The sequence below is a fragment of the Vulpes vulpes genome, chromosome 8 (assembly GCF_048418805.1).
Source record: "Vulpes vulpes isolate BD-2025 chromosome 8, VulVul3, whole genome shotgun sequence".
NCBI classification, from domain to species: domain Eukaryota; kingdom Metazoa; phylum Chordata; class Mammalia; order Carnivora; family Canidae; genus Vulpes; species Vulpes vulpes.
In genome coordinates, this window is record NC_132787.1 from 57,430,886 (window position 1) to 57,458,034 (window position 27,149).

A 27,149-nucleotide genomic window follows, 5' to 3' on the forward strand; every position below is an offset into this window, starting at 1 on the left:
GAACCGTACACATTTGGCAAGTCATGTAACCCTTCTGGAGACTCAGTGCCCTCTTTAATTATACTCCACCGTGTTCTCTAAGGGAGCTAAAATAGCTGGGTTTTGGTTTATCCATTAAAAATAAGAAATAAGCATTGTAGGTACACCCAAAAATTTGTACACAAAAATTCATAGGATCATTCCTAATAGTCCAAGAACTGGAAACACGCAAATGGCCACTAGGTGATAAATGGATAAAACAAAATGCAGTGTCTCCACACAGTGAAGTATCATTCAGTCACAGAAAGGTACTGACACATGCTACAACATGGATGATCCTCGAAATAAGACCAAAAAAGAGAGAAAACGGTATGCTACAGGGAAAGAAAACAGACATGAAGAGCATACGTTATATTCCATTAATGTAACATAGATGTCCAGAACAGACGAGTTTACAGAGATACGAAAATAGATTCGTGGTTGCTAGAGGGCTGGGAATGGAAGGGTGTCAGCTAAGGGATACAGGATTTCTTTGGGGTATAATGAAAATACTCTACAGTTGACTGTGGTGATGGTTGCACAATTCTGAATATACTGAAAGCCATCGAAGGATACCCTTTAAATGAGTAAGGTATATGGCATGTGAATCACATCTCAAAGAGGAAAAGTGCTTAAGAAAAAACAGCCATTGGATCAAAATCCTAGGGTCGCTTTCTAGTTCAGTCTGTGGTTCAATAGGGTCCCTCGCTCACCTGCAGTTTGGAAGTCAATCTCAATAGGATTGGAGAGGCTGGTGGCTGCTTCTCGCCACAGGCTGCCCCTGACAGGAGACCAGGCTGTCACCATGCAGCGGTATAGCCCTGCATCCGAGACCTGAGTCTGGTACATTCGGTAGCGAAATTCATCTTCCTGCACTTTCTCCAACACGACGCCGTCCACCCGGGATGCGTCTGTCCAATTCTCCAGCTTCACCACAGAATCCTGGTCCAGGGAAATGATGTACTTGGTTTCGTTGGGGCTGGTGAGGTCCCCCACAGGCTTCTCAGCGGTGATGAGAACAGAGTAGCGAGGCGACTTAATATTCTTGGAAGACACTTTGCAAGTCATCTCAAATGTATTCCCTGCAGCAAAGAAAGGCTTTGGCTGCCTTGCCTTCACCACGAGCACAGAATCTAGAATGAAGTACCAGAAAGAGGTGATTGCCAACAGGACAAGTGAAAACAGATATGTGTCTGAAATGACAAGGAAATTGGACTTTATGTGCAAATTGCTGTGCGATAGCACTTGAGGAAATCAGAAGGAAAATCATGAGTGTCTGTAAGCAGGCTACAAACCACCAGGCTGGATAAAGCAGAACAGTCTGATGTGATTTAATGGGAGACTACTGGTGCCCTCAAGGATGTGAGGCAGAGCTCACTCTTCGTTGTGAAGAGGAGGAGACATAGCGGAACACAACACCCAGGTCAAGGCCATAGGCCACGCCAGGTGCCTCCTCTCCCCTGAGGTTCTGCTGTGTGCAGGGAAAGTCTCCTGGGAAGAGCAGAGCAAGGGAGATATGGGCTCTTTCTGTTTGAATCATATGATGGTCACAGTACAGAACAGATTATTACTCGGGCAACTAGAGCACATACTCCTCAATCTAGTGATTTCCACAGAGATACTGTTTTACCATTTTGAGCAAGTGTCCATGGCTACACTCACTTTAGATTTAAGTACATTACTCCCTGCTTCTCTGTGAAAAGAGAAATCCCGAAGCATTACATACTTTAGAAGTCATCTCTATTATAACTGCTCAATGTCAGGCACTTGGAAGGTACTTAAATACTTGTTGAATGGAAGAATAAATGAAACACATTCTTTTTATCCTTTAATAAGACTATTAATTCTATAATGTCTGATTATACAATGAAAGTTTTATGTTGGGGTTTGTGGGAAGAGCTGTTCCACCTATTAAGCAGAACACGCATGTTATAGCATCTTTGGTATCACTGATTCCTAAGGCTCTAGTGAGCCACCCGCACACTCTCCTGTGGGGTTGGTAACCCATTCACTCCTTCAGCGAGTACTCAAGGAGAGCCTCCCATACCGCAGTCACTGGGAATATGCTGCAGTAGACAAAGGATACAGAAATCCCTCCCCTTATGTGCTAGTGAAGGACGATGAACAAAATAAATAAGTAAAATACATGGTATGATACTGAAAGGTGTTTGACAGAGGATAAACCAGGGAAAGAGGAGAAAAAGTGTGTGTTGGGGGGGTGGTGCTGCGGAGTGGCAGACAAGACAACACAATGTGAGACAGAGTGGCCAGGGATGGCATCCCTGATGAGGCACCAAGGAGCTGAGAAGGTGAGGGAATGAGCCTTGTACCCACGTGGGGAACAGCATTCCAGGCAGAGAGAGGAGGCAGCAGATGGCCAAAAGGCAGAGGCAGGTCTGGCGTGTTGGAGGAACCATGGGAAAGGCAGAGGGGATGAAGTGGAGTGACCACTGGGAAGGGTTATAGGTGAGGTCAGAAGGTAATGGGGGCCAGTTACCATAGGGCATTCAAGGGTACCAACAGGACTTTGGGCTTTGCTTTCAGTGAGATAGTAAACCTTTGAAGGTTAGGGCAGAGGAGTTTCACGATCTGACTGACATTTTAATAAGACTGCTCCAGCTGCCGAGTGCAAGGGCAGAAGCAAGGAGTGCGGTCAGGCGAGCAGTGATATAATCTAGGCAGGAGACAGTTGGTGGCTGGCTAACGGGGGTGCATGGCAGTGGCAAGACTTTATCTTGAAGAATTAGGAATTAAGGATGAAGGTTTTGGACTGAACCCACAATGAAGGTGCTAGAGAAGGCAAAAAGGGGACCAGAAGCACCATTCGGGACAGAAGTTTGAGATGCTCATTAGACAAGTGAAGGTGTCAACAAAGCAAAAGAGTGTTCAATCAGGCATTCTGGAAAGAGATCTGGGGTAGAAATGTAAATGTGGGAGTTACTGGTGTGTTAAGTGTATTTCAACCCATGAAGTTAGAAGACATCACCAAGGGGGTGGGGAGAAGACATCACTAAGGGAGGGAAAGTCAGCTAAAGAAGCCTGAGACAGTCTCATGTCTGAGGGTCAGGGAAATGAAGAAGATCCAGCAAAGGAGACAGTTGCTGTGAGGTGGGAGGAAGGCCCAGAGAGGGTGGCATCCTACAGTCAAGGGAAATCCAAGGTATTTCTGGGAGTGGGGGAGTGACCACCTGCATTACATCCTGCTATGTCCTGTAAGACAACGAACAACTGGATTTTGCAGGACGTCAATCACTACCAATCTTAACACAAGGTCTAGGGGACAAGTCTGATAGGAAGCAGGTGCCAGAGAGAACAGGAAGAGAGAGAGCGGAGACACGGAGTACAGACATTTCAAACACTTTGGCTATAAAAGGAAAGGAAGAGTAAAGGGAGAGGGTAGAGGGGCTTGGCAAAGGGAAAGACAGAGGGAGAAGCCAGATAAAAATTACTTTATAAAATATAAAAACGGGAACAGGAGGTCTAGCCATGTTTATAGGTCAACAGGAAAGGTGCAGAAAAGAAAGGAATATTGACGACATAAGAGAGAGAGGGGCTGGCCTTTGCTAGGACACAGGCTGCGGGCTGAGCATGTGGAAGTTCTCTTCTGATTATTTCTGTTGCTTTAGGGAAGGAGAGAGTGGGACCAAGGGCTGAGAGTAAGGCTGGGAGAGGAGGTATGCAGAGAGAAGGTGGTATGCCATTATCGTTTTGGAGAGGAGAGAAGTAAACAGATTATGGAAATGTAGAATGATTACCAGGCAGTGTTGAGAGCCCCGTTGACATAAATGATCACCGAATTAAAATGAAGCCAGTCAACACATTTAAATGTTTTCATCCAGCTACAAATGGAGGTAGGCAAGTAGCAGAGCGTTGGCTCTGAACTGGCTTGTGGTTTGGCCGGAGCGCAGAGCACAACAAGAGCAGGACAAGGAGACTCAGGGTGCAAGGGAGCGTTATAGCTGGCTAGGACTGTGAGTGGGGTGACTGCACATCTTACCCTCCCTTCTGCCCCTGGACATATCCAAGGATGGGAGGGGGTGCTGTTAGAAATGACACAGGGCAACAGGTGCAGACTGGACTACCCTGGACAACTGGTCCTACCAAGAAAAACGGAGGTGTTAGCAAGGCGGCAGGGCTCATGGTCTGCCAGCCTTGGGGGGTTGAATGAGTGATGCTGGAGGAGTGGAGGAAGTGATCTAGAAAGACAGAAGGTATGTTTGGAGAAGAGGATGCCTGGATGTGAGAGCACGGAGGGTTTTCAGTTGTCACAACCAAGATGATCTAGTGCAGGGTGTGAGCACAGGAGGAAATGACAGAACCAAACAGAGGACACAAGAACTCCAGAGGGCTGAGGACTGAGAAAGAAAGGCTTATCTTCACCAGGGTTCCCAACCCTGGCTGTGCAGGAGAACCAGCTTAAAAATTCCATTGCCCAGGGGCGCCTGTGTGGCTCAGTCGGTTTCCACTCAGGTCTTGGCTGGAGTCTGCTGGAGATTCTCTCCCTCTCCCCATTCGTGTGTGTGCATGCGTGCTCTCTCTTAGATAAATAAAATCTTAAAAAGAAAAAATTCCAATGCCCAGATTGCATATATACCCTCAAACCAACCACGATTGGACCTCTGCTGGGGCTCAAACATCACTGTTTGCTTTAAAGCTCCTCAGGTGATCATGCTGCGTGGTCCAAGTGCGGGCCAGCATTGTACGTGGCGAGAAGCTACAAGTCAGTAGGAGTACTTGAGGGCGTGGCTATGAAACCAAAAGTTAACTGCTTCCCCGAGGGCACGAGAGGACCCAGGAGTGCAATGAGAGGAGGGCGCACGAGCGGACCGACAGGCCCCGCTGTGAGGAGTGTGGAAAGCAAATACCTCCACTCAGGAGACCCCAGGGCAAACAGTGGGCTCAGTGGGGAGTGAGGTTGGTCACATTCAATGTGGGAAAGAGAAAGGAACATTCCAAGCAGAGCGTCAGGCAACAGGAAATTGTGCTGACTCTGAGGGGGCCCTGTTTGGCATTGGGGGAGAGTGGGGGGTAATCAGCCAACTGAGGTGTTTCGAGGGACATGTGGTACTGCACATCTGGGTACAAGGGGGACCTCCGAGGCCTGGACTTCCTGTAGCGATGGACCTGATGAGTCTGATACTCCAGGGCAGATAGTGCTCTGAGCATTGAGAGGAGACGTAGCAAAGAAACTGTTTCCCTCAAGTTCTTGTCACCCCTCCCCAAAACAACCTCTCTGAAGGGATGACCAGCACCTCAGGGGCAGGTGCAACAGTCTGTGGCTGCCCCTGTTTGTGGCACCACATCCAGCAGGAACTCAAAGACATGAACACACCCCAATGGCCTAAGACCACCCAGCAGAGCAATAGTGTCAAGGGCTGCCCCCCACACACTGCGGGCACCTAGGAGACGATTGTCTACCACCCACTAAGCCCCAGCTCTCTCACTGCGATGGACCCCTCCCCAGCATCAGTATCTTAAAGAGGTTCATGCTGTTGGTACGAGCAGCAGGCATTTGAGCTTGCAGTGTCTCGGATTCCTCGCAGGGAGACTCAGCATCTAAAAATGTGCAGTGGGACGACATGGGCCAAAACAGAACACCAAAATGTCAATGAAGAACAAAGCACCTACCTTCAGATGCCCAAAATATGTTGACAGGTTTGGAGAAGACATCCTTGCTCTTCACCCAGCTGTCATTGCGCTGTTTGGTCCACGCAGACACGACACAGTAATAATTGCCTCTGTCTTCCTCTGTAGTCCTTTGGATCCGGAAACTGAATGTGTCCGTGTGCTCCTTAGAAAAAATAAAGTCTCCGTCCTGGGCTCGCTGCTTGCTCCTGTCTCCATACTTCAGAGTCCAGTCCCCGTTCATGACCGCAAGCAGCTCACTGGCCACCGCATCATCACTGCGCCGGTTCACCCTGTAGTACCAGGATACTGTGAAACGGACACTGGCTTCAGAGCTCTTCATGTCCACTATCCGGCACTCCAGCTCCGTGAGGTCGTCTGAAAACTCGGGGACCTTTGAAGCATTCAGGTACACCTGGTAGTCTGGTTCTGAATGAGAGACAGGGGCCAGGATTTAGGAAAAAAAAAAAATCAGACAGCAACATACTAAGAATTAGCTAGAGGAACGAGACAAGCACTACTCTTGTCCTGACAATCAGAGGCCCATCCTGCCAAGTACATGGATGGAAATGAAAGTCTTTGCCCTGGATTGGAAGGATCCAGAGTCTGTTACTGCAAAACTTGTTATAATAATGCTGCCACCACTATGGTCCCCAGGAAAGCTTTCAAGGCCAGAAGCCAAAGGCCTGCAGTCCCAGTCTTGACCTTTCCATGGTGGAGTGGGGGCACGGGGGTTGTCATCATGTCATCAGTTTCCCTGGGGAATTTAGTCTTTAAGAAGGATCTGAGAAGCTCGGTGCTCACACTCTGCCAAGGTTTTGCATGGAATGCCGAGAGGTGCCTACGGATCTCGGAAGTGCCCGCAGCACAGGAAAACCCCACACCAGAGAATATTCTAGCACTCGAGGCCAATCCCCACAGTGGCCTGCCTGGGTTCCTGCCATCCTTGGCCGCACTCTAAATGCAAGGCCCTCGGATCATCGCTCCCCCTAACAGTTCTCATTCTCGCTTCCCTGATCCTCTGACCTTTTCCACTTCATCTGTGTCCAATGGTCAATAAACACCTGTCCTCACGCTCCCCAGATGACATTCATTTGGGAGCCACGCGTTAACTGTCCCAGCCAATTCAGCCCGCTCCTTTAGGACCCCTCCACTCCCCTGCCAGATACAAACTGTGACAGGTGAGGGAGGACAGCCAGCCCCCTCCTGGCATCCCCTACCACCCGTTGCAGCCCTCACAGTCTCCATTTGTGTGGACACCCCTCCTCCCTCTGATGTTCACTGCACCCACTTCATCCGCTTTTGCAGCTCCGCATTTCTGTCTTCACTGACCCCAAGGCCATCATCCTCCATACCTGCCAAGAACTGGTATTGGAACCTCTTCCTCGCCTTCGTCCCTCTGTCCCCAACCCTCCTCAGGTCATTCCCAATGCTTATTCCCAATGACCTGAGGATCTTCAGCACCCACACCGTGTCACACCACTGTGGTCACCTGCTGGCAGTGGCCTTCTCCTGTTGACCGCCCTGCCAACTTCCACTCATTCTTCAATGTAACCTCCTCTGTGGTCCCCTCCTGGGTCCCCAGAATGTGGTACCCTTTCTCCATACTTCCAGATGCCGTGGAGGGACACCTGTTCAGTAGCAGCCCCTCCTGTTATCACGCCCTGTTGAAGATCTCCTCTCCAAGCTCCAAAGACCCAGCCTTGTATGCAGGAGGCACTCAGTTACTGTATGCCGCCTGGCTTGTAGAAAAGGCCACATTTTTCTCCTGTGGTGACTGGTCTGCGAGGAGGAAACCAATTCCCCCTAAAGAGAACTTTCCATCTGCTACCACTATCTTTATTCCCATTACCTCAATCAAACAGTTGAGTTTTATTTAATGTTGCTCTTATTTACAACTCATTCAGATTATAAACTGCTGAGGTTGAGGGACCTGTTCTTTTGTGATTTATGCTTCTAATAAAACGGGTAGCATTGTGACTTCTTCAAGAATGATTCAGTGGCCAGGAAATGGAAAGAACTCAAAATCCGCATTCCTTCAAATGTCAGCTTCACAAGCATTTAACTGCAAGTGAGTGTGGACCCCATGGCAAACAGGGTTAAACTGACGGGACCCGGCCGGCAAACAGGAACACGCTGTGTTGCAGGGTGGACACTGTACAGAGACACCACAGCTACCAGAACATCACCCTGTCTCTTGCTCCACATAGGCGAGTGTGCTAGGGTTGTAGAGCTGGGGGGTGTCCTGCCTCCTGGGCAGAGGGCTAGCACTCCACACTGCCTCTTCCGTAACCCCGACTGTGGAGTAAATACCATCAAAATGCCCTTACACCGTCTGGTGAGTAAGACAAGGTGTTCCCAAATGACCTTGCATCCTAGGCTTCAGACCCTTTCCGCCTGGTGGACTTTGCCAGAGCAGCCCAGGTGCAGACAGGACAACCAGGTTCCTCTCATGTGGCAAGGACAGCCACGGACGGGCTGTGCACCTGGCATGATTGCATCCCTCTGTTGGGCTGCCCTGGAAGGCTGGACCATTGAGAGTGCTCAGGACATGGCAGCAGGGGCCACTGCCCCTCACAGAGCCCACCTCCCTGGGGGGCATAACACGAAGACCCTTCACCTATTCCCCTGTTCCCCCAAACAACAAACCAAGGCAGTGAAGAGCAATGGTGAAGAGCCAGGGATCTGGAGGCAGACTGTTGGGATCCTGGCTCTGCCACCTACTCGTACGCTTGCGTACATTTCTTAACCTGTCTGGTGCCTCCCTTGTAAAAACTAAAAACAGAGACAACAATAGTAACTAGCTCACAATGTGGCTGTGAGGATTAAGAGTTAACATATACAGGGGCACCTGGCTGGCTCAGTCAGCAGAGTATGTGCCTCTTAATCTCAGGTTGTTAAGTTCAAGCCCCAGGTTGGGTATAGAAATTATTTAAAAATAAAATATATTTTATATATTTATATATATATAAAAATATGTATTTAAAATATATATGAAATGCTTAAACTGGTGCCTAACGTGTGCGTATGTATATGTACACATATGTATTAATACACATATACACACACACACATATGTAGGTATTTGTGAACTACTCTTCACCATTTAGAGATTTAAAGAGGTCAGTAACATGCCCGTACAGCTCAAAAGTGGCAGATATGAATCCAGTGCCATATCTCTGCTACCTTTGAAGTACATCCTCACCTCTCAGATGAACCAAGCTCTCTGACTTCTTTTTTTTTTTAAGATTTGTATTTATTTGAGTGAAAGAGAGCAAGCGAGCAAGTGTATGCATGCACAAGCGGGGGGGGGGGGGGGAGGAGGGGCAGAGGGAGAAGCAGGCTCTTTGCTGAGCTGGAAGCCTGACATGGGGCTTGATTGCAAGACCCTGGGATCATGACCTGAGCCCAAGGCAGATGCTTAACCAATTGGGCCAGCCAGGCGCCCCCAAGCTCCCTGTCCTCTAAACTCTGTATTTTCTCACTACCACTGACTGGCTAATGACCCGTAGCAACATGGAATGCCACAACTGGCAACAACACTGCCATGGTACCAACACCAGGAATCTGACCCAGGAAGACAACTCCCCACGGGTCATCACCTCAGTCTGGATGACTAGCACAATCCAAATGGCCAAAGGCAATCTGTTGGATTTCTCTTCTGTCTCCTTATCAGTTACCAGCTCTTAAAAGTAAATCCTTCAGTCCTTCATGATTTACCTCCTTCCTCTGAGCATATTCCTTCAAAGTGGTACTTTGAAAATAAAGGCTGTCAAAGTTAGAATGAAAGACGGCAGAGAACTGGTGACATATGTGGTCAGAACCCTGGGATACATGGAAAAGGTGGCCACTAGCTCCCACACCAACCACCTGAGCAGCTCTCTCCCTCTCCTTCTACACTCTGGCCTGGCCAAACCCAGGGTCAAGGCCCTGGAAACCTTGGATAAGAATCCAGCTGCTCCCCTGGGTTCTTCCTTAAGCTCAGACCCTAACATGGGCACAGAGTGGGCTTCTAGGCATCTTGGTTTCATGCTTCCATGGCATCACCATATAGCACATCTGTACGCTAATCAACTCACTTCCCACCTCCCTCTGCCAGTGCACTTGCATGCACACACACACACATGCAAGCATACATGCACAATCCCACATTCAGACACACATACACCACACTCATACATGTACACATGCAAGACACAACACAAGCACACATTCATACACATGCACATACACTCATATCCATGCACGCGTACACGTTCATACACACGCACACCTATGCACACATGCACACATACATACATACTCTTATATCCACACACACACAAGCACACATTCATACACATACACACATACGTATGCATGCACACACATACATATATGCATACACATATATCCATGCACACATACACACATATAGAAGCACATATCCATCCATACACATACATATATACACACATGTGCATGCAGCTGACTCCCACTCTAAACAGACATGGCTATTCTTCCTCCTAACTTCTCAATTATTATTTCTGCTGCCACACCAACCATTCACTCTCTTGAGTCACCTCCACCAGAATTGTGTGCCATCTCTATCCACTCTGAGGGTCCCTAACTCTCACACGGCTCCCATTCTGGGACTTGCACATAGTACATGCTCTATAAATATTTGTGAACAAAAGTGGAAAAGCTCATCTACACCACCCTCATCTGGGCTCCCTTTGCCTCTGGCCAAGACAACAAAGATAACCTCCAAACCATCTCCAAGCAGAAGATACGGCTTTACCATGTCAGAATGTCAGGAGTACAGGTAGGTTCTGTGTCTTAGTGTACAAAAATTTCCCTTTATTGCTGTTTTACAATTATAAATATCGTTGGCAGAGACTGTGCCTATTCTTTGAAATCCATCGTGCACATACGTCTTCTATCTAGCCTTTCCTATTAATGGAGAATGCCTACTTTGAACTCACCTGTCACACCTCGACTTCGTGTTCAACAAGCCTTCACAGAGACCCTACCTCCCACCAGGCTTTGGCTCTCCAAGGATTTTATCTCAATGCTGCCTTGATCTTTGATTATTATTGTATGTATGCCTTACGGACCTTCTCTAGGACTCTGCCCAGGGTCAGGGACTACCTACGTAATTCATCTGCATGTACTATGCCTGCAGTGCCTTTTACATAAAAGATATTAATACACTTGCTCAACTGGAATAAATTTAATACTTTGCGTAAAAGTGCTCATTTCTGGGGATCCCTGGGCAGCTCAGCGGTTTGGCGCCTGCCTTCGGCCCCAGGCGTGGTCCTGGAGTCCCAGGATCGAGTCCCTCATTGGGCTCCCTGCATGGAGCCTGCTTCTCCCTCTGCCTGTGTCTCTGCCTCTGTGTGTGTGTGTGTGTGTGTCTCATGAATAAATAAATAAAATCTTTAATAAAAAAAATGCTCATTTCTGACCTAAGCATTTCACTACTGATTAGCACTATATCCTGCTTGATCTCATCAAGAAATCAGCTAAGAATGCAATGGTGGTTATGTTGCAAAAATGCTTATCAGTTAAGGATGCATGCTAAAGCACTTAATGTCAAAATGACATGTGTCTAGGATAGGCTTTAAATTCTTCCAGAAAAAAAAGCGTGCGTGTGTTTGCACGCATGCACGTGAACAACTGCAAGAGAGACGAGAGATGAAATAAGATTAGCCAAATACTGGTAATTATGGAAGCTGGTACCTCTTTCTAATTCTGTGTTAAGTTTTTTTAAATTTGTATTTTGAAAAGTCAAAAAAAAAAATTAACAACAGCCCACCCACATTGCAAGCCCTTTCACCAAATACTGAGGCCAGTCTAAGCATGACAGCAATACTTCTATTCTTACAAGTAAGGACCTGCCCCCTAATCTAGCTCCAGGATGCTATCTGCTCCTATGCACACCATCTCCTAAAGCTACGGCCACCAACACTGCAACCCCTTCCCCATCCCCTGCCCAAAGCAAGACTTGGTTTGTTTTTTTTTTTAATACAGGTCATTAAACTCCCATGTTACCACTTTCAAAAATGGTGAAAAGCTGTCAGAATCCTTGGCTAATTTATTAAAGGAAATTCTCTGAACCTACTGTGTGCATGGACCAGCACTGAAGGTTTTCACATAGATTGCCTCCTTTTTCTTTTCTTTTTTTCTTTTTTTCAGGTGTTATTTATTTATTCATGAGAGATACACAGAGAGAGGCAGAGATATGGGCAGAGGAAGACACAGGATTCAGGACGCGATCCCAGGACCCCAAGATGATCTGAGCCAAAGGCAGACATTCAACCACTGAGCCACCCAGGTGTCCTGACTGCCTCTCTCACAATAATTCCGTAAAGATGGTATTATCATCATCCCTGTTTTACAATGACAGTCACAGCAGCTGGCACGGATTGAGGGCTTCCTATATGCCAGGGGCCGCGCTGTATTGTTTCCTTGCATTTTCGATTAAGCCTAACAACCTTATGACAGGTATAATTTTCATGTATGTTTTCCAAATGGAATAAAGAAAAAACAAAGCCAAACAAAACCCAAAGCCCAGACAAGTTGGGTTGGGAGCCTAAGGTCTTGCGCGACATGTGTGAGCAGAATTATGGCTGGGCTCCCACCAGGACCAAACTGCACAGCCTCCTCACACACCTGGTTATTAATGCTTTCTTGAAGCCCACTACGTCCCAAAAGGCAAGAGTGGTAATCATAGCTGAGGCACTAATCCTGAACTGTGTGCAACAGGGCCCTGTTCTAATACCCGCGTTGAAGCTTCGTTAGCTTGGGAGAGCTAATCAGAGGAGCAAGCTGCGTGCATGAGTTACAGGGAAAAGGAGAAAGTGGGCCCTTGTCTTTGTTGATACAGAGTTCTAGTTTCTTGAACTGGGCAGGTACTCCACCGAGATAGAGCAAGTTGACAGTCAGAGTTGCTACTCTTGTCAATTGCATAACAATGAAATGTTCCCTAATTTTTTTTTTAAGATTTTATTTATTTATTCATGAGAGACACACAGAGACAGAGGCAGAGACAAGGCAGAGGGAGAAGCAGGCTCCATGCGGGGGGCCCGATGTGGGACTCGATCCTGGGACTCCAGGATCATGCCCTGGGTCAAGGGCAGGCGCTCAACCACTGAGCACCCAAGCATCCCTCTTCCTTAACGTTTAAACAGACAAGGCTACAAAAAGTCTGTTGTGTTGGGGAGACACTTGACCCTTCCTTAGTAGAACCTTTATTATGAGGTTGTTTCCAGCATTAGCCTATTTTGGAAAAAATAGTAGTATCGTTTGGATGACCCTTATGCAGTTTTTCTATCTTCTTCCTTACTCGCTGCTCCCAGAGGCAGAAGAGTGAATTACCAGATTTGGGAGCAGGGGCAGGAAGGGGCCTGGGTGTGGTCATCTCAACCCCTTCTCCTTGGGAGCAGCAGCTTCCAGGACACACATCCCTAGCCCCTCCATGCCCTGAGACAGACTTGTATGCCTTAGTTAGGAAAGAACTTGGTGCAGGGGCACCTGGGTGGCTCAGTAGTTGAGCGTCTGCCTTTGGCTTAGGGCATGATCCCAGGGTCCTATAAGCACTATAAGTGCTATAAGCACTTCGTGCACATTATTCCACGAAACCAAGAAAAGCAAAGCAACACACCCAACACAACACGGCTAGAAGATGGTGGAGCAGGACTCCGGGATTGGCCCACATGCTATTCTGCCTTCAGAGGTAACCGTGGACAGAGAGCTGATAATAGTGGCCCCTAATGTTCCGCAGATCTGAATCTTATCTCCCGTGGATGGCACAGAACTCTGAAGTCTCTACCAAGTACCTAGCAGATTAGCAGCTCCTTTTAAAGAAAAATAATTACCTTCCTTGCTGGCACACTGCTGGAAGAGGGGACAGTCCTCTAGTGGGGAAGAATGCAAATCAGGTTTTTAAGACTAAAAAGCCCAACTCAGCTCTGCCTCCTCCTGCTCTTGTAGCTGAAACCCACAAAACCTCCTCCAATTAACACCGCAGAAGTCTGGTACTTTGGGCAGAGAGCTCAACCATAAACTGATTAGTATCCAATCCGTGCCAAAGGCTCATTTGAGACATCTGATTGCAGAGAGAGATGGCCTACTATGCAGATTAACTAGCCATTCCTCCACAGATTCTCCAGTTCTAGCCATAAACTAAATTGGATCGACACAAAGCAACATTTGTCCTCTACAGTAACTCAGCTTCTTACAGAAACTCCTTCACACACTTAAGATTTACGCTCTCAGCTTTTATAGAGAGTGGAGACGAGAAACATCCATTTAAACAATCACTCAGCCTTTCATAAAAGAACAGTTGAAAGCACTGTCCATTATGTTATCCAATGCCCTTACATAAAAAGGCGCATGATAAATTCAGTGTCAACAAAAAGTTTGGCTCTCCGTTTCCCTTCATCAGAGGTGAACTGTGCAATCACAGTTCTCTTTGCCCCAACTCTTCAAAACTTCAGAGGCAAATTGAGTGCTTGAGTGCAGCTAACTAATGCATCCCAACTACCTTGCGATATCTATCCTGATTTGTTTTTACCCTTTTTCATCTTGATTCTATATCTTACTTTATTTTTTTAAAGATTTTATTTATTTAGCTGACAGAGAGAGCAAGAGAGCACAAGCAAGGGGCACAGCAGAGGAAGGAGAAGCAGGCTCCCCGATGAGGAGAGAGCCTGACGCAGGGCTCGATCCCAGGACCCTGAGATCATGACCTGAGCTGAAGGCAGACACTTAATGGACTGAGCCACCCAGATTCCCCATATCCCTTACTTTAAATTGGGCTTAATTTTGCAGGCCAACTTTGTGTGTGGTTTTTTTTTTTCCCTCCTTCAAAAGTAGGACATAAATCCTAGTAAAAGAGGCTTTTTCTTGCCCTCTACAAAATCACCACAGGCCACCCAGCTGCTGCAAGCACTCCTGGACTCACTGGACCCATGCACAGCACTGCCCTGATCTCCATGGAACATATGAGAAGACCCAAATCAGCTTCAACTCCCTCATCTGCTCTGTGCACTAACCCCAAGCAAATAAAGACAAGAATGGCCCAACTTTTAGGACTCAATGCTCTAGGGTTTCAGGAATAAAGCTGATTCCCAGAGCCAAAATGTTTCCACATAAGATGACAAATACTTGGGACAGACTTGTCTTGGAACATAATTCTCTGTAAATCATTCTAAACATTTCTTTTGAAATAAAAGAAACAAGCCTTCACCATTCGGTAGATTCTATTTTCCAAAGATGTCTACAGTAATGTTTCCCATCTTCCATGCCCTTTTGCTGTGTGACCTTGTTACTCTAAGAGATGGGGTCTCTGGGGCGCCTGGGAGGCTCAGTGGTTGAGCATCTGCCTTTGGCTCAGGTTGTGATCCTGGGGTCATGGGATCCAGTCCTGCATCAGGCCCCCTGCAGGGAGCCTGCTTCTCCCCCTGCCTATGTTTCTGCCTCTCTCTGTCTCTCATGAATAAATAAATAAAATCTTTTTTTTTTTAAGAGACATGAGGTCTCTTTCTCTCTGTCCCTTTGAAGCTGAACAGACTCTGTGATGGCCATGACCCATAGAAAGCAGCCAAAGTGACACGGTGCCAAGGCCAGGGCCAGCTTTCAACTGGCTGGGAACATGTACTTCCTGCCTCTTGGAAGCCAGTCACCATGTAAGAAGTGTGACTGTCCCGAGAAGAACATGCTATGAGAAACCCAAGCCACATGCAAAGGGCCTGAGTGAAATGCCACGTGGAGATAGGGAGGGCCAGGAGAACAGTGTCATGCACACAAGAAAGCCATATGGAAGGGGATCCCCATCTCTAGTCGTCCCAGCTGTCCCTGTTTGCATGAGTGATGAACCCTGATGTGTCCTTCCCTAAATCCTGATCCTCAGAATCATAAGCAAAATAAAGATCAGTGATTTTCAGATGGGAATAGTGGCCAGTATCTCACTCACAAGGTTATATGGAAGTCAGATATTTAATGCACGTAAAGCCCTTGGACCAGTGCCCAATTTCTAGTAACCGTTTGATAAACAGTAATGATTATTTTTATCAAGCAACAAAACTCAAAGTTCTGTGTTAACACCCGCATAAGGAACCAACTTCCTCAAGAACTCTTTTGTGACAACATCCCATAATCACATAACTGAGGATGGCCTACATAAACAGAGTCCTTGGCGGGTCACCTGTCTTCCTGTCTTTTTTGGACACTCCTCCATCACCTCCAACAGGCCCCAAGATGCACGCGGTCAGGTATCCACATGCGTGCACGTACAGGTTGTGTATCTAGATACAACAATCCTATGGCATCAGGCCAGGCCCATCCATCTCTGGAGGTCCTAGGGAAAGGTCTGCAGCTGTACTCCTGCCCAACTCGCCTCCTGAATGAGTGTCCAAGCAGCTCTAATGGTGTGAGTCATAGGCAGGGTTAGGAGGAGATTCAAGAGGAAGAAAGAAGAATGCAAGCGGTTTTTCTACCATTTACGCTCCCAGAAGGTTTACCCATGTGCATGTATCTCTGCATATCCTCTAAGTTAATTGTCACTGCTTTCTTTGCAATTCTTGCTTTCCTGTGCACATACTTGAACACTACCCAGGCTTATCTAAACCATTCAGCCAATGTTTACTGAGTGTGCCCTTCATGTGCAAAACGACGTGCAAGGTGTGGGTCCTGCATACCTCCCATGGGTCAGCATAAAGCAGACTGATGACTTTCAGGACAGTGGTTTTCCTGGCACTCTGCAGGAAAACAAACAACTGGATCCCCAGGATAATAATGGAGCCTTTTCCCACAATTTAATCTCTTTATTTCTTCTCACCCTCTGGAGAACATCACCACCAACAAACCCCTTCCAGTTAAAAGAGCCCATTCCCTCCCGGAGCAACCCTCCTGCTTTCTGACACCCCCACTCCCCACCCCCACCCCACGTCTCCCCCAGGCACATCTCCCCCAGGCTATGCTGGGATCAGAACGACAGAACTTCAAAGAGGCCCTCACACTGGAGTGCAGACCAGGCTTTCAAAAAAAAAAAAAAAAAAAAATCCAGCACCAGAGCTGATTCTAAGTTGGAGGGGGAGGAGGTACTGGGAGTCAGCGCAGGGATTTGACAGCAGCACACAATGCACCGAGGATCAGAGCCGTGAGACAAATTCAGCTCCAGAGATGAAAAATCTTCTTTTCGGTGCTGACAACATCTGTTTTATTTTGAAGGTTGCTAAGGAGAGTTCTAGCTGGGCCAACATTGTTCCAGTTCAGTACTTCCTAGCGAGAGTCTCGCACAGGGTTCAGACGGCAGGAATAAAAAGCTCGCCAGATAAAGCCTGTGCCTTTTACTGTGCAGATATCAAAGAATCACTTTGCTACCAGGGATGATTAACACCCTGCCTGGTCTCACTCTGAATTGGCCAAGCTTCTGCTCACTCTCTTCTTCCACTTCACCCTGCCCCCTCGGTCCCCACTTGCCAACTCCCCCAGTCTGCCAAATAAAGGCCCAAATAAAGGCGTAATGGGGAGAAACAGACAGTGAATGTGCGACTAACCCAGGAGATTTTGATGCAGAGACCAGGAAGAGCACAGCGTGAGATGGGGGTCATGGTGGGAGGATGCTCAGTATGACAACAGGGGAAATGATTTCCTGGCCTTTAAAGATCTGGTTTGCCCACTAACGTCAGAGGGATGCCAAATGCCTGCATTGGGGCTCAGAATAGCCACGGGACAGCAGAGAGATCGAGCTCAAAACAGCAGGGTAGGCTGACTGACTGGTAGGCTCATCTCCACCTTTGGACGAGGTAGGAAGGGAAACACCCCCTCCTCCAATCAACCCTGTCCTGCTTAAGGCTTAACCGGTAATTAATCACAAGCTAGTGACAAAAATTAAGAACGCTGGGCCTGCAGGGCAAGCATTTAGTGAAACGAGGGGCAGGGAAGATGACAGTGGTAAAAAAGAAAGGTATGACAATTTCACATATATGCCAAGCAGTTATAAAGTGAGGACCCGGTGGCCCACAGCTGAGAGCCACTCTGCTCCTCCACTGGGGACTTGTAGCGGGTGCAAGAGCCTGGGGAAACAGGAAGGCCATGCTATTTAACTGGTATCTACAAATAAAATCATTGTGGGATTCCAGGGCATTGTGGGGGGGGGGGGGGCAAAAAAAACCCAAGCACATTCCGTTAGCTCAAGGAATTCTTTCTGCTCTGGACTTTAGGAAACCACCACCTCCTGCCAGAGAGCACCTCAGAGTCTAGGATAGGAAAGGAAGAATGGCAGTGTTCTGGCTCCAACAAAGATCCATTTCAAAGAGCCATTCAGCAGGGCCGACCCTGCAAATCTTGACAACAAAAGGAAACTATATCCTCTCAAATGAGGGTATTGAGACAACTAAGGCCACATTATCTAAACATTTCCCTTGCCTGCCAGATTCTGTTTCAGCCTGCTTTGCTCTCCTCCCCACCCCCAGCTTGGGATCTGTCCAGGCTCAAGTACGCTCACCCTGATGTAAAGAACGCCAAGATCCCGCAAAAGGCGCAGTGCTCTGACTCATCCTCATCTCCCAGGAAAGGGAGCAAGCCAGAGAGGCTAAGAGCCATCTTCCCTACCACTCACCTAGCCTGGTCACGTCCACACTGGCAGGGGCAGACCTGGCTTCGGCCACCTTGTGCCAGCTCCTGTTGTGTCCGGGTGCCCAGAGTGCCACGTGGCAGAAATAGTAGCCAGAGTTTTCTTTGCTAACATCTCGAACCAGTAAATGGTAGGAGCGTGCATCCACATGACTCAAAGCAACGTGGGGAGAGCTCTGCACCAGGGAATCCCGGTCCAGCCGTGCCAACATGAGGGAGCCAGGCAAAGTGCCATCCGGTGTCCTGCTAAAGTACCATGTCACCTCGGGTCGGACGTCATCTGCTCGGTCTGTTGTGATGTTGCAGGTCAGATCCAGCTCCTTTCCCTCAGCCACAGACATACTCCTGGCCACAGCCGCTCGTAGAACTTGAAAATGAAAAAAAAAATCTAGATAATCTGGGTTATGTGCGCCCCTCCTCCCCTTTAGATCATCTCCTTTTATGTTCTTATTTATGGCATTAAAGTTAGAAGGGTTTGTACCAAAATTTTAAGCGCTTGAGAAGTATTTACTGAATAAATAAAGGAAATCATAACGTATTTCTTTTCATTCCATGAAAACACTAAGAATGGGAAACACTTACATTTACAATATGCCAGGCACTGTTCTGAGTGCCTTGGAAACGTTAACCTTCAAAACGGCCCTAGGAGGTAACTACTATTTTTATCTTCATTTTACTGATAAGGAAACTGAAGGGCAGAGAAGTTAAGTAACTTGCCCAAGGTCACACAGGTAAAACACAGCGGAGTTGGGATTTAAAAGTAGGCTGTCTGCCTCCAGGGACCCTGCTCTTAACTGTTAACACTTGTTTGAAAAAAAGATGGACTTCACAAAACTAAAATTATACTTTCTCCATGTGCATAATAAGACTTGGATGATTTTACAGAGAAAGGACAGTTCAGTTCTGACTTGGGGACCAGGGATTTGGCGTTGGAGGCTGGAGTGCAGGAGGTGAGGGTACAACCATCTTCTGGGTAAAAGAGTTGAAAATCTTAAACAGAAGGACCAGGAAAATGAAACCAGACAAAAATGCCTTATGAGTCAAGCCTTCAAAATGCAATGCAATGGAATAGACGTAGAGCATCATTTATTCTATTAGGCATATCCGCCTTAAAGTCAAACATAAAGCATATTCTAAAACCAAAACACAATGACTCTTGGATTATCCACGCTGCTGCCTTCTCACACGAGTGTGGATAATTAAAAGTAGACTATATTTAGATGAAGCACTGAAGTATCTAGTGTCACAGTCTCAAGGCAGATCTGGTTTCAGCATTCCCCTGTCAAAGCTTTTTACATGGAAACATTTTACGTTACTGAAGTTTTTTTTTTTTTTTTTTTTAAGAAGCCGAACATCTGTAATCAGAGTAGAAAAACATTCGACTTGTGCTAATGCTCTGGGAACAACCCCTTCGATGAGAAATAGCTAACACTTCCCAGGGGATTCAAGTGGAGGCACAGCCCTGGTCTTCATCAGTGGCTCTCCTGAGTAAGCTCAGCAACAAAGGCTGGTGGCAGGTTCAGAAAAGGCTGAACCCCACAGGCCTTGTTGCCCTTCAGAGCGGACTGCTTTCCTATGCCTATTTCCAAAGCCTGACAACATTTCCCACAAGCCCTTCAGGCCAAGTTCAAGACCCACTTTGACAAATACAGAAAATGAGATGGGTAGAGTATTTATAAAAGGAAATTTAAAAGTCTGATTTCTCACCTTCACCCACCCTCCAAATTCTTCCTCCTCCTTCACCTCCTTAAAGGGGCCAAAGGTAATTTGAGGGCATCTTTTGAGAGGAGTCCGTATGGAAACCACTGCTCTGAGCCTGCACTGTGGTTCCAATAGTCCCACGTACAATGCTTACGGTTAGGGCTGCTGGAATACTGCTGGAGTCCCTTTGTGCCAGCCGGAGGCAAAAGGTGGCCTGTGCAGTAGTATACATGCAGAGTGAAGTGCTCAGGACCATGTAGCCCGCAGAGGAAAAATACTCCCCACGAGTACTATCTCCTGCTTCCCTTCTCATCTGAGCTACAGAGCGGCCACACGTTCACATTTATATGCAAGAAATGAGTCTGCCCATGGTCTTCCCAGTTGACAAAGCAGGAGGCCACAGCGACAGATCTGGAGATGTCAGACTCCCGGAAAACCAAGGACAGCCATCCATCCACAACAATGACCTCATCCTGACATGGTCTCTTTATGCTGTCTCTGCCAAAGCTGGAGGAGGCTCTATGAGGCCTGGGGACATTCCTGAAGCACTTCTGACCCCGGGGCGCAGACAGAGCTGATCACCCAGTATAGGTTCTTTATTAATGCTTGTTGGACACTAGGTCAATAATAACTTTTCTTTTTACGGGTTTTCTAAAATGTATCTTGTATTTTCTTACTTTCTAGCAGGCCTCAGAAAGTGTGTGTGTGTTTCTTCAAAAACAAAGCTTGGTTCACAGGTGAGAGGACACAGGACTTCTTGCAGGGAGACAGACCCCAGGGCTAGATGCACGCTCCTGGGATAAGTGTCATACACAAAACAAGAAGAGGCCCAGCTCGAGAGAAGTCTCACCTAGCTGGGATGGCACATCTGAGGAGACTTGAAAGGCACATCTAGAGGACTGAAGGAAGACCAGACATGTGGGGGTGAGCCAGCTGCACTCCCAACAGCTGTGTGAAACGGCACATCCAGAAATTCAGGAAACACTCCATTAAGACAAAACAAGACAAACGGAGCAGAGTGGGGGAAGCTCTGCCCCGAAGCCCCTCTGAACACCAGGTCAGACCTCATTCTGGCACTTAAAGGGCCTTAATCTGTCAGCCAACAACCGTCTTAGTACTTTACGCAGCCTGCAGCGAGCGTCCCAGGAGTACGAATCCAGACGAGAGGCAGCTGTAAAAGCAAAGCTGAGGGACTCGGCACAAAAAATGCACCCTCGCCAAACTCTCACCGCCATCCTACCTGGTCCCCGGCCCCTGGACGCGAGGCCTCACCCGACCAGCACAAACCTGGCCAGCAGGGCCCACGGGGCTCCGCCTGGGTCGTTCCCCGCCACCCACCAGGAAACAGCGCAGCGCGCGCCCAGCCCGACCGCTCCAGGGGCTCACCCGTGGGCTGGATCAGCACGGTGGCCACTTCCACGGCCTTCTCTTGAATCTCCTGCCAGCCGCCCTGCTCTCCGATCCACTCGCTGACCACGCACCGGTAGGAGCCCTGGTCCGAGGCCAGCGCGCGCGCCACCGACAGGCGGTAGCCGTCGCCGCCCACGGTGTCCAGGCGCACGTCCCCCGCGCGGTAGCGCTGCTCGTAGCCGGGCCCCGGGCGGAAGCGGCCGTCGTGGCTCAGGCCCAGCACGCTCCTCCGGGCCGCGCCGCGCCGCAGCTCCCACAGCAGCGCCAGGTGCGTGTGCAGCGGGGACGCCGTGGACGCCGCGCAGCGCAGCTCGAACGGCTCGCCCAGGCGCAGGCCCAGGTCCGGGGCGGGCGGCGGGCCGGCGCCCACGCGCAGGGCATCGGCCAGCACTGCGGGGAGGAAGCACAGCCGTCAGCCTGCCTCGGCGGCCTCGGCCCATCCGCGCGCCCCTGCCCCGCCCCTCCCGCCTCCGTGGGCTCCTGCCCCTTCCAGGGCCTTCTGCGCGGGCCCTGTTCTGATGCCCACGGAAGGGGGGGTGCGGGGGAACGCTCTCCCACTGTAATTCGGGTGTAATCTCAGCTGACTTTCTGATCTGAACAAGGAAAAAACAAAAGAGAAAGGGAAAAAAGAACAAGGAAGGGGAGAAAAGGAAAAGAGGCACTAAAAGGACCCTTACTCCCACCAGAACTGGGCGGAGCACCCTCCCCCTTTTGGGAGCTATGCCTTGGGTACGTGTTTCTGCCACCCCTGAGCAAGCTACTTTACTCCCCTCTGCCTCAGTTTCCCCAGCTCTACAAAGGGATGACGACTGGACCGGTCTGGGGTGAGGGCAGTGGGGTGGGGGGAGGAGGATGACAGCTGGAGTGAGAAGCTGAGGTGCTTGGCACTCAGCAATAGTGGTAAAATAACTGGCTGGTACCGTCCAACACTCCTGTGGCAGGGCACCTGGCTACAGCAGGGAGCCTGAAGAATCTTCTACCAGCTAAAGCAACATGATCCCAGGAGGGCAAAAGCACAGCAAGAGCTGCCTGTGGCCTGAGGCCTGGGAAATGCATTAAGAATAACTAGGGTAGGTCAGCCCCAGACCCGGTGGCTCAGCGGTTTAGCACCACCTTCAGCCCAGGGTGTAATCTTGGAGACCCGGGATGGAGTTCCACGTCAGGCTCCCAGCATGGAGCCTGCTTCTCTCTCTCTCTATCATAAATAAATAAATAAATAAATAAATAAATAAATAAATAATAAATAATAAATAAATAAATAAATAGAATTAAAAAAAAAAAAGAATAACTAAGGTGAGCAGAAAGTATGTGCAGGATAGGAACCAGTCAAAGGAAGCAGAACCCTCAGCTGGGTACCCTGTATTAGGGCCATTTGGGAAAAGCCTGGCTCTTTAGAGTCTAGAACAAGGGGGCCAGAAATCAAGAAAAGTATTGGTGGGGGAAAAAAACTAAAGTAGGGATCCCTGGGTGGCTCAGTGGTTTAGCACCTGCCTTTGGCCCAGGGCGCGATCCTGGAGACCCGGGATCAAGTCCCACATCAGGCTCCCTGCATGGAGCCTGCTTCTCCCTCTGCCTGTGTCTCTGCCTCTCTCCCTCTCTGTGTCTCTCATGAATAAATAAATAAAATCTTAAAAAAAAAAAAAAAAACCTAAAGTATTGGTGAGTGCTACTGAGGAAAGGGAAGTGATAATCAAGATAACCAGACAGGAGGCTCTACCAAGGCTCTACACTCTTAGGCTCCTCTATGAGCTGGATAAAAGAATCCTCAAATGCTACTATTCGTTAGGTCTTTGGTTTTTCTTGAAATTCCACTTAGAAACGAATTTGTGTCCTTGAGGAAAAGAACTGCTTCATTTTTACAAAGGCCTAACCCAAAGACAATTGTCTACTGCAAAATGAATATAATGACCTAGTATACCCGTCAGTCTGCGAGTCCAGTTAACATGACTCCGTTCTCGTAGTCAGATATCTGTCAACACATGGCTGAATGGTTTCAAGACCCACAGAGCTGACGGCTAGACAGACCCTGGGCCATGCGTGGCGGCCACCAGAGGCCCTACCTGGGCAGCCAGCCAGTCTCATTCATGGCCATCTAACTGCTTTCCTCACCCAAGAAAAGCTGCTTCTTTGCTCCTTCCTTCCTAAGACTGGAGAAGAAACAGGAAGACACTGGGGGACAGGGTCCCAGCGAATTCTCCTGCTGCCCCCTACTCCTCAGGATGAGAATTACAGGGGAGACAGGTGTGCATCTGACCTAACGCAGGTACAGTATGTGTGTGATAACTAAAAACAACACATTATTTACCTGCAATGCAAGAATGTCTCACGAGACTTTTTCTAACAAAACAGCTTTAGGATTTTCTATAAGGAAGAGGTGAGGAAAGAGGTAGATTCCATGTTTTAATACCTCCATAATGGATATGGTTGTTTTATTCCGTCATGGGTCGAATGTGGGGAACAGCACCTGAGACATGGCAGGGTTCTGTACATCATTACAGAGGGGATGAATACCTGGATCAGTCCCTTCTTCTTAGATCATCACGTACATCTTCTCCTTTCCCGATCGTTACCTACACTCCCTACTCTGATATAAATACTTTTTGGAATAAGGCAGGCTACAAATAAATGTGTAATTAAGTAATAATAACAATAATCAGCTTTCTATGTTGTTGGCCCCAAACATCTTTCTATGTTCTTGCTCATTTGCCAATCAGCTGTATGATTTTTGGGCAAGTAATTAACCTCTTTATGCTCTTCCATTTCCTCATATGTAAATCAGGGAAATATCCTGCCTGATATTCTACATGGGGTTCAGAGAATTGAATGTGGGAATAAATCTAATAGGATTTGGAAAATGGAAAAACACAAAACAAAACCCAAAAAACCCTAAACCTTCCAGATACATAAGGTTTGATTCTCTGCAGAATGAGAACAAAAAGTTAGTAGGGTTCCATCATAAGCTAGCAGTGACTACATCGTTCTTTCTCTATGTACAACCCACCCAAATTCCAGAACAAGTGGGCACTTATTTTTTTTTAAGATTTTTTGTTTATTTATTCATAGAGACACACAGAAGGAGAGAGAGAGAGAGAGAGAGAGAGAGAGGCAGAGACACAGGCAGAGGGAGAAGCAGGCTCCATGCAGAGAGCCTGACGTGGGACTCGATCCCGGGTCTCCAGGATCATGCCCTAGGCTGCAGGTGGCGCTAAACCGCTGCACCACCAGGGCTGCCCACAAGTGGGCACTTAAATCATGAAGGACACAAAGACATGAGCTTTGAAGTATCTGATATTCCCATCAAAGTGAATGTCATCATAACCATCACCTTCTCACTGCAAACCTTAGGAATGCTGACTCTGGAATTGCTCTGAGGCCTGATACATGTTAACTCACCTCGTCCTCACAACGGTTAAGGGAAGCACTGTTCTGTAGAGGAGGAGAACGGGCCACATGGGCCATGCCATGCCCACGGCCACACAGCTGACAAATGGTAGAGCCAGCCATTGGACCAAGTGCAGGCTACCCGGCAGAGAGCTGGGCCCTGCCACTGTACCAGCCACGGGTGGTTCAGAATCGTGATGAAGAGAAAGGGCCCTCACGGGTGACCTGGCCTAGCCTCTGCTTTGAATCAGTCAAGTAAGAGACCTCTGTACCTTGGCCAGGGGCAGGGGAGGGGGCAGAGTCCCAGAGGAGTTAAGTTTCTGAACAAAGCAGAGTGGCAGAGAAAAGTCTGGCCCCGGACAGGATGAGTGAGGACATACCTTTAACCTGTACCGTGTCCTCATAGTTGCCTTGGACGGTGGCGTCTGTGCTGGGGGTCGAACACTTATAGTGGCCCTGGTCTGAGGGCTGAACGTTCTTTATGTGCAGCTCCACAGCATCATTGGCGGTCCTTCTCAACGCGATCTCGCCCCTCTGCAGGCGCTCCCGGTACAGCTGGGCTGGGAAGCCCACCTCCCAGGTGCTGGCCAGCTCCACAAAGCCGCTCCCCGAAGACGAGAAGCTCCAGTCAAAGTTCTGCTCGCTGGGGCCGTCGTAGTCGCTGACGTTGCAGGGGATGACCAGCTCAGTGCCCACCACCCGCACCAGGCTCCCCGTGGGGACTCTCACCACGCGCCCTCCGCAGAGTGCTGCAATGACAAGAGAGGAGAGTCACAGGAGGTCATCCCAGTCATTTTAGTGCTCCTGCTCCCAGCCTCATGGCAAAAATGGGACACCTGGCCAGCTGGGAGAAATGGTGTGCTGCTAGGGCCTGAGCAGACAGGAGATGAATAAGCCCATTCCTAGACCTGTGAGCCAGGAATACCACCCCGAAACAAATGCCTCTCCCAAAACAGTTTCCTAGGATTGATAGGGAAGAAGACAAGTATTAAAAGTAGGCTAACCATATAAACCTGAATAGCTTCTTACCTCCCGTAACTATTTAACATATCATTGTCACTCAATGTGATGTAGAAATATTTTAGGGTTGGTGTGAAAGAAAAGGACACAGCTAATCAAGTATTTACATTTCTGCCCACCCTGGATCAACCCTCATCCTTAGAGACCATTCCCTAGGGCTCCTGAGACCTGATTTACAATGATGGATGCCAATTTTCAAACCCTAGAGCAGCCTGCTGATAAAAAGATTTAACTCTGGTGATCTGACATTGCCTATAAATTAATATTAAAATATGACGACTCCACCAAGTATTAATTTTCCATTTTCTGGCTCATTTCCTTCTCTCTCTACTCTTCACCCTGATCTAAATTCAGAATGAGGGTAGGGAAGCACAAAGGGAGACAGTGCTTTGCTTGGCTGGTTGCTGGGCGTTGTTAGGAATGCAGCAGCTTGCTGGGGATGATGAGTTCAGTGGACAAAGCCAAGTGTTTACTGGTACTCCCTGCCCCAAGGGCACATACCTCCCAGGACTCATAGGGCCCTAGGGACCCTAACACCTGCAGGTCCTTTAAGAGGTCATCTTTGCTGTGAACTTCAGTGTGATTTTGTAGTGCATTTCTTATCTGTGCAGAGCATTTCAATTTGGACCATTTTCTATGAACAGGTACAGCGCTAAGGCAAACGGGAAACCATGGGCTCTGAACTCCAGGAGACCTAAGTTCGTTTATTTATTTATTTATTTTTAAAGATTTTATTTATTTATTCATGAGAGACAGAGAGAGAGAGAGAGAGAGAGAGAGAGAGAGGCAGAGACATAGGCAGAGGGAGAAGCAGGCTCCATGCAGGGAGCCTGACGTGGGACTTGATCCCGAGACTCCAGGGCAATGACCTGGGCCGAAGGCAGGCACCAAACTGCTGAGCCATCCAGGGATCCCCATTTATTTATTTTTCTTAATTCAAAATTTCCTTTATTTTGTATTCCAGTGACGTAACACAAAACAAAACACCTGCATTCCGCACATATTCCTCATGCTGGGATAAGAGCACATTCCGTAAGTCTCTCTAAACTAACTTCTTCAATATTAACATCAGGTATAGCTACTATGTTACTGAGAAACATCACTCAGGGCACCTGGGTGGCTCAGTCAATTGAGCGTCTGACTCTTGATTTCAGTAGTCTCAGGACTGCGAGATCCAGCCCCACCTTGGCCCTGCACTCCCCTTGGAGTTGGTTTGAAGTTCTCTCTCCCTCTCCTCCTGCTCGAGTTCTCTAAAATAAATAAATATTTTTTTTTTAAATCACTCAAGGGGTGCCTGCGTTCGGCTCAGGTCGTGATCCTGGGGTCCTGAGATTGGGCTCCCCGCAGGGAACCTGCTTCTCCCTTTGCCTGTG

The 27,149-nt window shown here is 48.2% G+C and overlaps 1 protein-coding gene across 1 annotated transcript in view; it reads right to left on the reverse strand.

Annotated features, from left to right (window-relative positions):
* The window catches only part of PTGFRN (prostaglandin F2 receptor inhibitor), a 77,491-nt gene that overhangs the window by 12,267 nt on the left and 38,075 nt on the right, over positions 1–27,149 (reverse strand). The window contains exons 2-6 of the mRNA XM_072766783.1: positions 25,137–25,505; positions 21,352–21,765; positions 18,251–18,631; positions 5,647–6,072; positions 732–1,151 (exon numbers count right to left, since the gene is read on the reverse strand). Of these exons, the coding sequence (XP_072622884.1) occupies positions 732–1,151; positions 5,647–6,072; positions 18,251–18,631; positions 21,352–21,765; positions 25,137–25,505 (2,010 nt within the window). The remainder of the gene's footprint in view (positions 1–731; positions 1,152–5,646; positions 6,073–18,250; positions 18,632–21,351; positions 21,766–25,136; positions 25,506–27,149) is intronic.